The sequence below is a fragment of the Microtus ochrogaster genome, chromosome 2 (assembly GCF_000317375.1).
Source record: "Microtus ochrogaster isolate Prairie Vole_2 chromosome 2, MicOch1.0, whole genome shotgun sequence".
NCBI lineage: Eukaryota > Metazoa > Chordata > Mammalia > Rodentia > Cricetidae > Microtus > Microtus ochrogaster.
This window is the reverse complement of record NC_022010.1, coordinates 4,579,751-4,593,988: the sequence shown is the minus strand read 5'-3', so window position 1 is coordinate 4,593,988 and position 14,238 is coordinate 4,579,751. Positions and strand designations below refer to the sequence as shown.

The 14,238-nt window shown below is 43.4% G+C and overlaps 1 protein-coding gene across 12 annotated transcripts in view; it reads left to right on the top strand.

Moving 5' to 3' along the window:
• The window catches only part of Git2 (GIT ArfGAP 2), a 51,340-nt gene that overhangs the window by 25,826 nt on the left and 11,276 nt on the right, over positions 1 to 14,238 (top strand). For 2 of the 12 annotated variants that reach the window (XM_013349261.2, XM_005344272.3), the window contains exons 8-15: positions 302 to 347; positions 468 to 473; positions 1,371 to 1,422; positions 4,318 to 4,390; positions 4,632 to 4,729; positions 5,654 to 5,765; positions 10,260 to 10,402; positions 11,990 to 12,139. In XM_013349261.2, the coding sequence (XP_013204715.1) occupies positions 302 to 347; positions 468 to 473; positions 1,371 to 1,422; positions 4,318 to 4,390; positions 4,632 to 4,729; positions 5,654 to 5,765; positions 10,260 to 10,402; positions 11,990 to 12,139 (680 nt within the window). The remainder of the gene's footprint in view (positions 1 to 301; positions 348 to 467; positions 474 to 1,370; positions 1,423 to 4,317; positions 4,391 to 4,631; positions 4,730 to 5,653; positions 5,766 to 10,259; positions 10,403 to 11,989; positions 12,140 to 14,238) is intronic. The other 10 variants (XM_005344275.3, XM_005344273.3, XM_005344277.3 and 7 more) reach the window with 8 other exon arrangements.

Below are 14,238 nucleotides of genomic sequence, written 5' to 3'. Positions count from 1 at the left end.
AGCATCCTGTTCTGTTTTCTCCGCCTACCTAAGGGTTGGCCTATGAAATGGGCCTAGGCAGTTTCTTTATTAATAAGAAATCATTCCCACATCAGTGAGCTGATCAGCACAGGTTTTCTGCCTAATGATGTCTGGAACTGGTCAGGTTTCAGGGAACTTGTAGCCAATCTCAGAACTTCTCTGTTTCCCCATGATTATGAAAAATGACTAATTGGAAAATTTAAACTGAAAATAAAAAAATGGTAGCACTCCTTTATATATCTCAATATTGACATGAGCAAAACTTTGATTTCTGTTTCAGATCACAAAAATGGGCAGCACTTTATAATCCCTCAAATGGCAGACAGGTAAGAACCAGTTTCTCTGCCCAGCATTGCCTTGGTTTGCAGTATGGAAGTGTATTATATTTTGTGTTTAACAGAGCCCATACATTTTTCTCTTTTATGGCTATACACTTTGGAAATAAGACGGCTGTAAGTAAACCACCATGTGAAACTTAACTTGGAAAGAGCACAGATCCCAGAAACACTAATAAGGAGTTGGAGCCAGTAATGCTGTTGCCACTATTTGGCCAGTTGTCCTGGTGTTTGTGTTGATAGGTCATATTCACAGGTATTTCTGTGTCAGAAGAGAAGAGCTGATATTCTTGGCCTATAATAGGGGTTGGCAAACAATTTTGTCAAGGACCAGGAAATATGTTAAGCTGTGTCAGCTGTGAACCCTGTCACAGCTGTCAGCTTCTCCTCTAGAAAGTGTCAGTGAGCTCTTAAGATAACGGGCTGGCTACTGAAACTCAAATTTTTAGATCTTGAGAAATGAATGTTCTTTTTCCTTCTCTATCCAAAATGTTTAAAAATATAAAAACCGTCCTTAGTTCATTAGCTGAGCAAAAAAAAGCCCTAGCTTGCTGCCCCCGACCGTCCCAGCCACAGCAGAGGGCCCTGCAGCGCTGGGCCAGTACTGCCAGGGTGATGCACGGACAGACCCTGCTCTTCCAGCCGTGCTCTTGTCTTTCTGGCTTTTCAGTTTCCTTCTCTGTTTTCCTTTTTATTTTGCCTTTATTTTTCCTTTATGCTGTGGATGGAACTCAGCAGCTCACACATTCTACAAATGTTTTACCACTAAGCCACACCCCAAGGCCTAGAGATCATTCAGTTGTGGGCCAGTGCCTTTCCTTTTAACATTACCTGCCTGCTGGGTTTCAAGGAGTCACTGGCCAAATTGTTCCAGTCTCTTCAATGACTCTTTGGCTACAGAATGCTTGGCTCTGACGCTTCCATGAACCGTCATATTTCATCCCTTGGGCATCTTAATCTTATAGAGTTCACAGCTTCTCTTTACTTGCTTAATGGTTTTGTGCATTTCCTCAGCAGCCTGGATGTGTCTGAGTTGGCAAAAGCTGCCAAGAAGAAGCTTCAGTCTGTGAGTATCTCTTCCTGGTGAACCCCAGCATGGAAACACCCTGCTGGTCCCTATTGTCAGTCTGAGTTAGCTCTTGCATCAGATCATTGTTGAATCAGAAGGAGCCTGTCAGGTCTATATGTAGCAATGAAGACTAAAAGCTCTTGAGTATGTCCAAGTCCGCTGACTACTTCAGACGATCTGTGTTCTTCTCTCTTGTATTAAAAATGCACCCCTGCCTGTGGTAGTCGGATATTCAGGGAACTGGAGTGAGTGAGGCGGCCTTCCATGGCATTTCTTCCATTAGTCACATGGGACGGGAATAGCAGTAGCTGATACTGCCAGGGCAGTGACTTGGTGCATTCATCCACTGGAGTAGCATGGACTCTCTTGCCCGTTGTATGCTATTCCTTAGAGCTTTTTAAATTTACACTTCTGAAAGTTGATGGTCTGGACCTAGGCCTGTTGGTCTCATAATCTTTGTATTTGAAGATGCCCTGGGAGAGTGATTCCCTTTTGTCAAGCTCACCAGGTATTTATTGGTTACCTCTTCTCCTCAGTGCTCCCTGGATCAGAACCAAGATCCCTTGCAGTTTTGGGGTTTTTTGTTTTGTTTTTCGTTTTGTTGTTGTTGTTGGGTTTTTTAATTTTTTTCATTACCTTTAAGGGCCCTTCAGCAGTGTCATTTCCTGTCTGGTTAGGTGTGCGTGCACTGTTGGGTGGCTCTGTGAATCAGCTCTCTGAAGCCCCCACTCCAGGACTCTGTTCCTGCTCGTTGTCCTTGCCTAGTTCCCATTCCTCTTAGCCCTTGCGGAGCCTAAGCACCTCTGAGGTGTAGGTACAGTCCAGCCTCCCTGATTCGTGATTTCCCCTCCTTCCCCATTCACAAGAGACCCTTTAGAACCTCATACAGTATCATTAAGTATCACATAAAGAAAATTTATTCTTAATAGTATTAACTGTATCGTGAAATAAATGTGTTTTATGCAATTTGTTTGGTGTCTCTGTGTTCTGTATCTGCAGTTTGTGTGTTTGTGTGTTTCAATACCTTTCTTAAGTTCAGGAGGCCATATAGTAAGATGAATGAGATGTCGAGCTTTTTAGGCCGCACAGGAGTGTGTGCTTTCCTTTAATTACTGGTCGTCTGTAAGCAAATTTCTGTTATACATAGCAGACAGACAGACAGACAGACAGTCTCCTTCTGACTGTCAGCTAGGCTGGATGCCACAGGAAACCTGAGCTTGACTAACATGGGACAGGCATTAAATAAATACCTCAGACAGAGTTTAATATGCTCTAAAGACCTTAGACTGGGTGTCAGGCTCAACAGCCGAGCTCACCCTCAGCCCTGCAAGCACAGAACCTCCCCTCCAGCAGGGATGCCGGGAAAGAGGGCATCCCAGGGGCTGCTTCTCACAGGTGGCTGCTCTTACCAGTGCCGGGGTAGCATTCACCACCACAAGCACCACCACCTTTCTCGTCTATATGCCCTTCTCTCTCCTTTCATTTCTTCTTCCCAGCTGTGTCTGTCTCATACTCTCACTCTCCTCCCTAGTGAAAAACTGAGGGAAATGGAACAAAACAATCAATATATTCTTGAATTAGTAAATGTTAACACTTTAAAGTCTTAAGGCCAGTAACGTCTGTTGCTCATTTTTTTTTTGTCTATAAAATGGGACAATAGTAAATGCTATCTTCACTGATGGTATTAAACAGGGTGCTCTTTGCACCATGTCTAAGAGGCAGGCCCTCAGCGGTGTGGGTCGTGATGCCATTAGTGATAACAGAACAGCTAGTAGTCCAGTCCTTGGAGGTAGAAACTCGATGATTCTCAAGCATGTTCAGATTCTATTCCTGGCGAGACTGCAGGGTTTGTTTCGAACAGTGAGTGTAATGTGGATTCAGTGGAGAAGCTAAAAGGAGATGGACTCCTCGTCCTCAGTCACCTTACTGTCTGAACTCAGGCTCAGCATTTTGGTGTATTTCCTTCAGTTTTTATTTCCAATTTGTACCTATTTGTATCTCTTTTTTTTCCTTCTAGAAATTATATGCCAGAATTTCATGCCCTGTTTTTGTTTTTTTTAACCCGATAGGGTGTTCTAGGTGTTTCCTGTATTCCTCTGAGGACCCTGTAACCAGTGTTTTTGTTTTGTTTTGTTTTTTTAAAAATGTCAAATTAAAGACCTCTAGGTTCATCTAAGTGACATCCCTGCAAATGTCAGGCACAGCACAGAGTGGCAGTGTGACAAATTAGCATCTGCCATCAGAGCACAAAGCAATCAGCAGAGAGACCACAGCTTCTGAGTGTCAGAATGAGGTGGAAGAGCTGGAGCCTGACTGGGCTTCTCCTGGGCTTCTCCTTTCTCAGCTGGAAAACCTTGGTAGTCTTCCCAGTTCCTGCTGCTCTGTGATTGTATTGTGAGCTGTGCCCCTCGGTGCCCTGATGAACCACGGCATTAATAAGGAAGCTCAGCTCTTGTGTTGTAGTCAGCCAGGAAAGCAAGCTGAGCGCGCTGTGCAGCAGGTGCTCGCCCACTGCCGACAGTGTGGCTGTCTAACCACTGCACTCAGCAGTCATCCCCACCGGAGGGTTCACTTCTTTATCCCACCAGGGATTTAGGACCCATTCCTTTTGGGAGAGCAGACAAAAGTTTTCAGGACTGCAAAGACTAGGGTGCTGGCTAGCACAGTCAGAGCAGAGTGGGAGCCTATCTTGCCTCTTTGTAACAGTAACCCGCCTGTTGTAGAATAGGGCCTACGAGAGGCAGCTGCTGCTAACAGGGAAATGGTAACGGCAGGCATTCACTAGGCACTGGCGTTGAATAAGACACTGAGATAAAGGGTGACTGCATGCGTCACAGGAATCCTCCTGGTGTTAATTGTTGTCCCTTGTGTTCCTGATATTTTTACTTTCAGCTAAGTAATCATTTGTTTGAAGAACTTGCCATGGATGTGTACGATGAAGTTGACAGGCGAGAGACTGATGCAGGTGACTTAACATGCAGCTTTACTAAGCTTCTGTTCTCAGTGGGAGGTGGCAAGCTGCCAGCCTGTGTTTTACTTGCCCAGTTGCTACTGCCCTCATAACCCATGTGTTGACATGTACTTTTGTGTGTGTTGGCTTCGGAGTGTGCTTCCCCGAGTCTCCCTTATAGTGTGTGAGCCATGCCTCCCAGTGGAGCTCTACAGGTGTGATAAGATTCTGTCTCTGGCTCTTTTCCTCCGGCTAGTTTGGCTTGCCACGCAAAACCACAGCACCCTGGTAACCGAGACAACAGTCGTCCCCTTTCTTCCGGTCAATCCTGAGTACTCCTCAACACGAAACCAGGCAAGTGGCTTAGTGTGAAAAGTTAATATTATTTGGGAAATGACGGATGTGGTATTTATAGTATCCTGTATACAAGTAAATAGACAACTTGAGAATGAATAAGAAAAGCATATATGAACAGGAAAATACAAATAACTCACAAACATGAAAGGAAGTGATAAAGGTAGTAAAGGACACTCTAGGACTCTGACAAGATTGTGAGTGACTGCGGATGAGACAGGCAGCTTGTTGGCTCCTTGTGTGATCTCAGTGCTCAGGAAGCTGGGACAAGAGGACCTCAAGCTTGACGCCAGCCTGGGCAACATAGCAAGACTGTGAAAGATGGGGGAGAGGAGTGGAGAGAGGAAGGGAGGAAAATTATTTACTAGTTAATCAGAAGCCTTAAATTTATGTAAATCTTTGTACCAAGGAATTTTCATTTAAGAATATTTCCCCCAAAAAGCAGTTTTATACGTGTGTGTTGTGTATAACAATAGAACATTAAAAGGAGCCTATTTCAGACAGAGGAGTGAGAAAATGAGGTTCTAGTTCCAGCTAACCACTGTCTGAAGGAATGAAACCACATCCAGGCTATAAGCTTATCTTTAAATGTGGAAATTTCCCTTCGGATTCACTTTTCACTCAGTTCAAAATTAAATCATTGATAACAAAACTACGTTTTTATATTCTGATAGTGCTGGAGATTGAACCCAGGACCTCATGTGCTAGTCAAGTGTTCCAGCAGTGAGCTAGACATCTGCCAGAACCATTGTATTTTAATTCATAATAGCAAATACTGATGTCCGTTGGAGAATGATGGTGACTGAGTTAATGTGATGGAGCTAGAAAACCCTTGCATAAATCTAACAGTCTTGGACATCTGCTGTCACTATTGATGCTTATATTTTTACATTGGAGACTTTCCCATTATTTTCTCCCCCTTAGGGCAGACAGAAATTAGCTCGGTTTAATGCCCATGAATTTGCTACGCTGGTCATCGACATTCTCAGTGACGCCAAGAGGAGACAGCAGAGCAGTCCTCTGTCCAGGTCAAAAGGCAAGTGTCCATTTCTGAGTGTGCACCTGGCCTTGTGAGGCAGAGTTCAGTCCAGAGCTGGGGTGATAGGCAGTCACAGTACAGCTCAGGGTTCAGTCTAAAGCTGAAGATGCTCATAAGTGTTACCTAGCCATTCTGAGAGTTTGTTGCTAATATATTATGACAGAAAGGTACCTGTTGGAGCCCTGGTGAATAGAGTACTTCAAAGTTATCAAGTATTCCAGGTGATACAGCATATCAGAGTACCTCTGTGTTACAATTTTCTCAGATTTCCACATCCCAAACAGCTTCAAGATTGCTGACTGAAATGGTCCAACCTCACAGACTACCCCAGTGAGGACTTGATCATTATTCTGATTTTCTCATGGTCCCACAAAGAAACTAGTGCCCCTAGACAACAGGAATCAGTCTAAAGAATGATGCCCACATTCACAAGAGGTGAACTGTGGATAGATTTTCATTGTTTGGTGAGCTATAGGTGTTGCCATCATTGGGGGGGGGGTGTTAAAATTTTTATTAATCATGGTCAGGAAAAAAAGCTAAACAAAGGAGCTAGATTCAAAGATCTCTTTCTAAAAGGAAGAGGGGGATACAGTATAAAATGATGAGATAAAAGGGTGGTTTGCCAAGTTTACTTTTGAAAAGTCTACTTTTGAAAAGCTATTAACTGGGCTGGAGAGATGGCTCAGTGGTTAAGAGCATTGCTTGCTCTTCCCAAGGTCCTGAGTTCAATTCCCAGCAACCACATGGTGGCTCTCAACCATCTGTAATGAGGTCTGGTGCCCTCTTCTGGCCTGCAGGCATACATGCAGACAGAATATTGTATACATAATAAATAAATTAAAAAAATAATGACTATACTTTTAAAAAAAAGAAAGAAAAGCTATTAACCTCAAATATTTTACATTGATACAGATTTTTTGATAGAAAAGTTAGTTTGTGATACTACTTGTATGTTTCTACTCTTGTTTAGGGTAGCGTATGTATGAAACTCATCCAAAAATGTGATATATAATTAAATGCAGGTTAGTAAGTCATCTAAAGGAATCAAACTTGTCATATTAGATATGTTTTTAAGGATCAATGGGTATATTTAGACAGATGGACAGTCTTATAACACTTCAAAAATCAATAAGATAATGAAATTTAAAATGTTTTACTAACATAATGCTTTTCATGGCACTGAGATACATATGCTCATGACAGCACCAGTCTACTTGAAAAAAGGATGATGGGCATTGATGGACCTCCATATGGAGTTTGCTTTCTTTGTAGCAAAAACTAGCCAAATACAAATAGACTAGATATTGTAACTGTAGTACTTACTTGATAACTGTTTTGTTGCATATAGTGTTACTATGTTAAAGTTAAAACCTTTTTATTTACACAAAAGGGGGCAAATTGTGGAACAGTCTTTCTGTATGACACTGTGAAGATGTGTTGCTTTTATTAGTTTAATAACAAGCTAAATGGCAGGGAGAGGTTAGGCAGGACTTGTGGAAGAGGGAGAGAGCTCTCTGTGATAAAGGGTGGAGTCACCAGGAAAAGCAGGGAGAGACAATATGCATATGCCATGCTGAAAAAAGTTACCACCACATAGTACAGCATAAATAAAATAAAAAAAGGGTTAATTTAAGTTTTAAGAACTTCTTAGAGACAATCCTAAGCTATCAACTGACCATTTCTAGTTACTAATCAGTCTCTGTGTGGTTATTCAGAAGCTTGCCCACAGGACAAACATGTCTGCCTACAATATAGAGTATGTTTTGATAAATATAAAATAATATGATTCATGAGGTTTTATGAAACAACCTTGCTGTTATTTTGTTCCTCTTCCCTCTTCAAGTTCTGTATTTTTCTCTTACTAATAAAACTTTTCTCAAAAAATTATCAAATATTATTCAGACTTATATGTGATTTTTTTTTCATGATCACTTATTTCCCCATAAAATTGGCACCTTGAAAGTAACACAAAAGTCTAACTTAAATTTTTCAAAGGACATAAATAAGACATGTTCTTGATTACAGTTATATTTCCCCTGCTGTCACTTTTCAAGCCCCTCTGCCGCTACATAATTAGAGTTTGCAGCTGTAAACTTTGCATTTCTGTGGCCAGGAGCACTGTGATGAGATACAGAGCACGCTGAGCATCCGTCTCACAATGATTCCTCCACGTCCTGTCTGCAGACACTGGAGCCCACTTCCTCTGCAGCCAGCCCAAAACTCTAGGCTCAATTTTTCTATGTTTCAAAAACAGAAAATTTGAGGCACTTAAACAAGATATTTATGCTGTAAAAATTAAGGTTCCAGTCAATATCACAGTCCCCAAAGGCAGGCAATAAACTGACAATAATTTGTGCTCCTTCTTGGTTGTTCAAGAATTTGGTTCTATCAGTTCAACCAAGAATAAAGACTCTGGGAAAGTGTGTTAGATCAGTGAAGGCACAGTCTGGAGAGTACAGGAATCTGGGAAAGTGTGTTAGATCAGTGAAGGCACAGTCTGGAGAGTACAGGAATCTGGGAAGGTGCGTTAGATCGATGAAGGCGCAGACTGGAGTGTCTGCAAGAACCAGAAACCTCAGAATAAGCCTACTCTTAAAGAGAACTGGTGAGATGTTTCATGTATGTTGTATATAAAAACATTAGAAACAGCTAAATAATAAATCCTACAGAAACATTCACATGAGAAGTACACAAACACTTTCCAGAAATACTTAGCAGTGTGAAGTGAAATAATACCTTCTTTAAGGTTTGGTATAGTCTCAATTTTGTAAGGGAAGTGTATTTGTATAGATGGCTGTGCCCAAAGCGCATCCATGGCAGAGGTTGAGCCTTATACCTTCCTGCTTCTGTATGTCCCTTCTCATACTGTGTAAGTGCCTTTCATAGTGCCATGCTTGTCCACATTCTCATACTTTTTGTTGAAAAAAATGACTCCAAGCACAGTGGGGAAGGTGTTGAGTGATGTCCTGAGTGTGAAGAGGCAGAAAAGGGGCAGAGGGGAAGGGGTGTGTTTGATGAGCGTCTTCCTCACATGACTTGAAGTGTGCTCCTGGCCTCAAACTGTGAGCATGAATCTGCTGTGTGTTTGACAGAAGCATGTAAAACAAGGCTGTGTGTTGACTGGCTCATGAAAATGCTGTGGCCAGTGGCTCTCAGGAACTGTAGACCTCTGTCTCCTCTAAGAACCTCAGTGACAAATTTTTAGAATATATTCACTGAGAATAACGAGACTGTTGGTGTACATACATACATAGATGACTAGAGAGAAGCAGGCCAGCTTATCACAGAGACTGCTGTTATCCCCTCCGTCACTCATAGTGTCTCCATCCCTATAGTCAGATTCATCTTAAAAATTAAAATGGCAGCTGTTCCTCTTAAGCCAGAATTCACCTCCAGATGAATCTGCCTATAAGACAGCATTAGAAATTAGAGCGTATATTGAGTTGCCCCAAATAAAGCACAAACTTAGGTGGTTTGTGAGCTTTTATTCTAAATGATCAGAGCCTGTGAGTCACTGTTCCTCCTCTGTAAAATAGACATGACTGATAGTGTCCACGCATGTCCGCTAGGTCTGCTCTTGTCTGTTGGATTCAGATGACATAACGCTACTGTTCCTGTTTTTTGGGCACCTGATTTCCAGGCTGTGTGCTTTCAAGGTTTTTGTTTGTTTTCGAGACCTGGTCTCTCTGTGTAACTTTGGCGGTCCTGGAACTCTCTGTGTAGATGAGGCTGACCTCTAACCTACAGAAATCACCTGCCTCTGCTTCACTGGTGCTGCGATTAAAAGCAAGCGTCAGCACGCCTGGCTCCTTTCTGTTTAACTTGCCATTCCCTATACAAGTGTCACAAGTATCATCCAGTTGCATCACTTCATCTTGGCTTTAGCTGTGAAGCTGTGCTCCATGTATGCAAACCTGGGGCTTATCGCCTCAGTCTGGCTCCCCCGGAGTTTGTCCAGCCACGCAGCTGAATCAGGGACTCATTATTGTTGTTATTATTATCTCATACATTATATCCCAACCACAGTTTCTCTCCCTCACCTCAGTTTCTTCCCTACCCGTCCCCTTTCCTTCAGATCCAACCCCATTCTGTCTCCCCTCAGAAAAGAGCAGGCTTCCCAGGGGCGTTAACCAAATATGGCGTAACAAACCACAATAAGACCTGGCACATACCATCTCATCAAGGCTGAATGAGGCAGCCCAGTAGGAAGAAAAGGGTCCCACAAGCAGGCAAAAGAGTCAGAAACATCCCCCACTCTCACTGTTAGGAGTCCCACAAGAACACCAGACCTAGATCAGACCCTACCGGCTTAGATCAGGGACTCTTGACCTTCTCTGTGTAGCTGTCCGTTGAGCTTCTTACTGCCTGTTAGCCTCTGTGGGTGAGAATAGAACCTATTATTTGTGCCATTTTCTTCCAATCCTAAAAGTTTTTTTAGAAGGAAAAAATATATTTTAAGTCTAAAATAGTTTTCTTCTTCTGTACCTCCAGATAATGTGGAACTCATATTGAGAACTGTTAGTAACCAGCACAGCACTGAGAGCCAGGACAACGACCAGCCAGACTATGACAGTGTGGCATCGGACGAAGACACAGACATGGAAACCAGAGCAAGCAAGGCAAACCGGCAGAAGGTGAGAGGGCAGACACATAGGACAGACGTGTGTCTCTTAAACGTGTTCTCCCACTGGGGCTAGCGCTGAATGGCACAGTGCTTGCCGAATATGAGCAAGGCCCTGCATTCAATTCCCAGCACCACCAGAAAAAGCCACATACACATGCCCAAAAAAATAAAAAAATAAAAAAAAAAAAACCTTGCCTGCAAAGTTGTGAGGGTTAGCCCTTCGAAGGCACTATGGGTGGAACTGGGTTTCCTGCTATCTCAGGCCAAGCAGATAAAAATGCTTTTTGTCCCTGAGCAAATGAAGAGTCAGTCTGTTGGTGTCATGGCTATTCGTGGGACATGAACAGAGGCTTTTATACACTCAGATTTTATAGAGTGGCTTCTCTGCGTGCTTTTCTCCCATTGAGGGTCATCTCCTGTCCCCAGAAGATGTCACTGATGGGGAAGTGGGATGGTGACAGTAAAGTTCACACCAGCAGGTGGTGTTCCTCATAAAGAGATAGCGAGAGAGCCTCAGACAGAAGGGACAGCCAGGGCCTCAGGAGAAGGCTAGTCATGAGTAGAAACAACCAAAAAGTCACATACAGCGTAGAGGTCTGATGCCACATTGGAGGACTGAGGCCTAGAGGGCAGGCAGAGCCCAGGAGTTTGAAGTTGGAGGGCTGCTGAAAATATGCAAAGGGCTGACCACAGAGCTGCCTCAGGGCCTGGGCCAGAAGACCCAGAGGGAGAGACTGAGGCACTGCACTGTGAACAAGAGAGAAGGCCTCTCCCAACTACAGGCTGCCCCAGGACTGACCCACAGAGGCACTCCCCAGACCCTAGAAAATAAGACAGAGCTCCGGAGGCATTAAGCAGGGAGATGGACTTAGAGATGTGTCTAGCATCTGCTTCCCCGTGCTGGCAAAAGGGACACCAGTTCGCTCAATGAAAGATAAGATTACCACACCCTCAGGGCTAGACCCTCCATTGAATGACTAGGTTCCCACCTCTCCTTCCAAACATGTGCTCCCCAAATGAGCTCCACTGCTGGTTGGAAGCTTCTCCAGACATTCTCACTGATGCCCTCCGCTCCTCAAACACTACTTACAGCTCACCCCAGCTCCTTAATGTGTAGTCCAGTCCAGCTTTTGCACCCTCCCCTGCTCCACTGTATCTGTTTCCACAGCACTAATCACCTGCAGTGCTACTGTGTACTAGATGCTAGTTATCCCCGCTATGCTGCTGGAACATAAACACCATGGAAGCAGCAGTCCTTTCTTATTTTCTGTACTGATATATCCCACTCACTGGTAATTGCTTATGCTCAATAAATAGTATGGAGTGGATGGATTCTTGAAAAAATAATTTTTTAAATTAGTATGGAAAATGTATGCAAGTCAGGACAAGTATTAGGCAGTCAGTGTCATATAGGTTTGCAGCTTCCTGCCTGCTCCTTTAGGGAACTCTGGCTTTAAAATTTCAGAAGTACTGTAGTGCCCCTGCTTCTCATTTGGTTTGCAATTCAGCTGGCATTGCTAGAGATTGAAATTCTTTAGCTGTTAGTCTTTAACATTATCATCTGAGATTGTGAACATTTTCCCCAATTTATTTTTAGAGCCTAGATTCAGATTTATCAGATGGACCAGTCACTGTGCAGGAGTTTATGGAGGTCAAAAGCGCCCTAGTGGCTTCTGAGGCCAAGATACAGCAGCTAATGAAGGTGAATAACAACTTGAGTGACGAGCTGAGAATTATGCAGAAAAAGGTAACATGTCAATAAATGCCAGGATGGTTGACTCGCTGATCCCAGAGCAGAAGGGAGAATCCTAGTCACCATGATTGTGGTCAGAGGGAAGAAAACATTTACTGTTACAGACCTAGAAATACTGGGGCCAAGCTGTCTTTTTGAAAGCAGGATGTGTATGGCTATTTGAAATGAAATACTTCTGATTAGAAATGAATCCAGAGTAGGACTAGGGTTTGTAGCTCAGTGGTAGAGCGTCTGCCTAGCATGCATAAGGCCCTGGGTTCAATTTTCATGTTTGGCGGTGTGTACTTCTATATGCATTGTTTGCATCTGAAAAAATGCATTCAGAGATCTAAAATTAAAAGACCTAAAAATGTGTAAGTCAGCATAGCTTTGCCCTGTCCTGGGCTTCCTGAGAGTCTGGAAGCTACTTCCTGGATGTGATTCCCTGCTGCCCTCCCAACCCCATTACTGATTCTAAAGATTAATCACACCGTTCAGACAAAGAAGGCCAAAGAATGTGCTTATCAGCATGGAGGTGACCCCAGCCTGTACTGCCAAGGATAAGAATGTCTGCAGGTCACTCAGCCCCCATGACCATCTACGTAGCGCACAGCAAGACCAACAGTCCAAGAGCCCTTTGCTGAAACATGCAAGACCTGTATTTCCTCCACTTTTTGAAAACATAAAGATGTAGTTTAATGCAGTCATCACAAATCATTTTCTTGGAGTGATTTTTTTCCCCCTGCACCTTGCCTTTGTAGATCACTCTGCCAGACATCACCTTTTTTCTGTAGCTCTCCTTTCAGTGTCCACAGAGTTTTCAGATGGTGCCGGGAGATGACTCAGTGGGTAGAACATTGCCAAGGTGAAGACAGAAGTTCAGACTCCCAGAACCCATGTGAAAAACCAGGGCACAGTGGTCCACCTTCAGTGGCCAAGCAACAAAAGCAGGGTTAGGGTCTTTAGAGCAAGCTGCTAGCCAGACTAGACAGAACAGTGAGCTCCATGTTCAATGAGAAACCTTGTCTCCATATATAAGAGAGAGTGCGACTGAGGAAGGTACCCACACATATGCACACACATGTGCAAAGAAATTGCCAAGGAAAACTAAAGTTGGCTGGCAAGATGGCTCAGCAGGTAAAGGAACTTACTGCAGCAGCCTGACACCTGCATTCCAGTCCCAGTACCCTCTAAAGGCTGGAGAGAACTCCACCAAACTGTCCTCTGACCACACGACTCACATGCCACACACATGCACACTCGATGATTGCTTTAACTTCTAGAGGTGACCCATGTCTCTGAAAGCAGATGTCTTGAGTTTCTTTAGGAAGTGGAGAGCAAAGACTAGAGAGATGGCTTATCGGGTAAGGAAGGCACTTGCCACCACGCCTGATGTCCTGAGTTCAGTCCCCCAAACACACATGGTGGAAGGAAAAGCCCAACTTCCCAACCTCTATACGTGTGTCGTGTTGTGCACTCACCTGGACACATACACGTACACACAAAGAAATAAATAGAAATTTTAAAATGGAAATGTTGAACAGGGCCATTGTTCATTGATTATTTCTTCAATTTTTACAAATGCTTTTGGTTTCTAAAACTATTGAATTATTTGTAACTTTTTATTTCCTGCCATATTTTTCCCAGAGTCCTGCCATGTTTTTCCCAGAGTGTAGCCTGATTTTTTTGTTTTTTTTGTTTTTTGTTTCTCGGGACAGGATTTCACTGTGTTGTGTATCCCTGGCTGTCCTGGATCTCACTCTTTAGTCCAGGCGGACCTGTGGATTCACAGAGATCCACCTGCGTCTACCTCCCAAGCGCTGGGATTAAAGGCGTGTCCCACCACTGCCTGGCTGCCTGCTTCTTATAAAGATAAACATGGATAAAGTTTATCTAAGGGCATCTTCTCTGTAAAAATGAGGTTTTTTTTTTTTTAATTTGACACAGCCTTATAATCTGTCCACTTCAGACTGAAGCTGAAGAATAACAAGTTCAAAGACTTTGGGTTAAGAACTAGGTCAAGGCCAGCCTGAGAAAAACCTGGACTCTGTCTCAGTGTGCCAGGGCTGCGGCTCTGCTCGAGGCCCTGGATTAAATTCCCTGTGTGAGGGGCT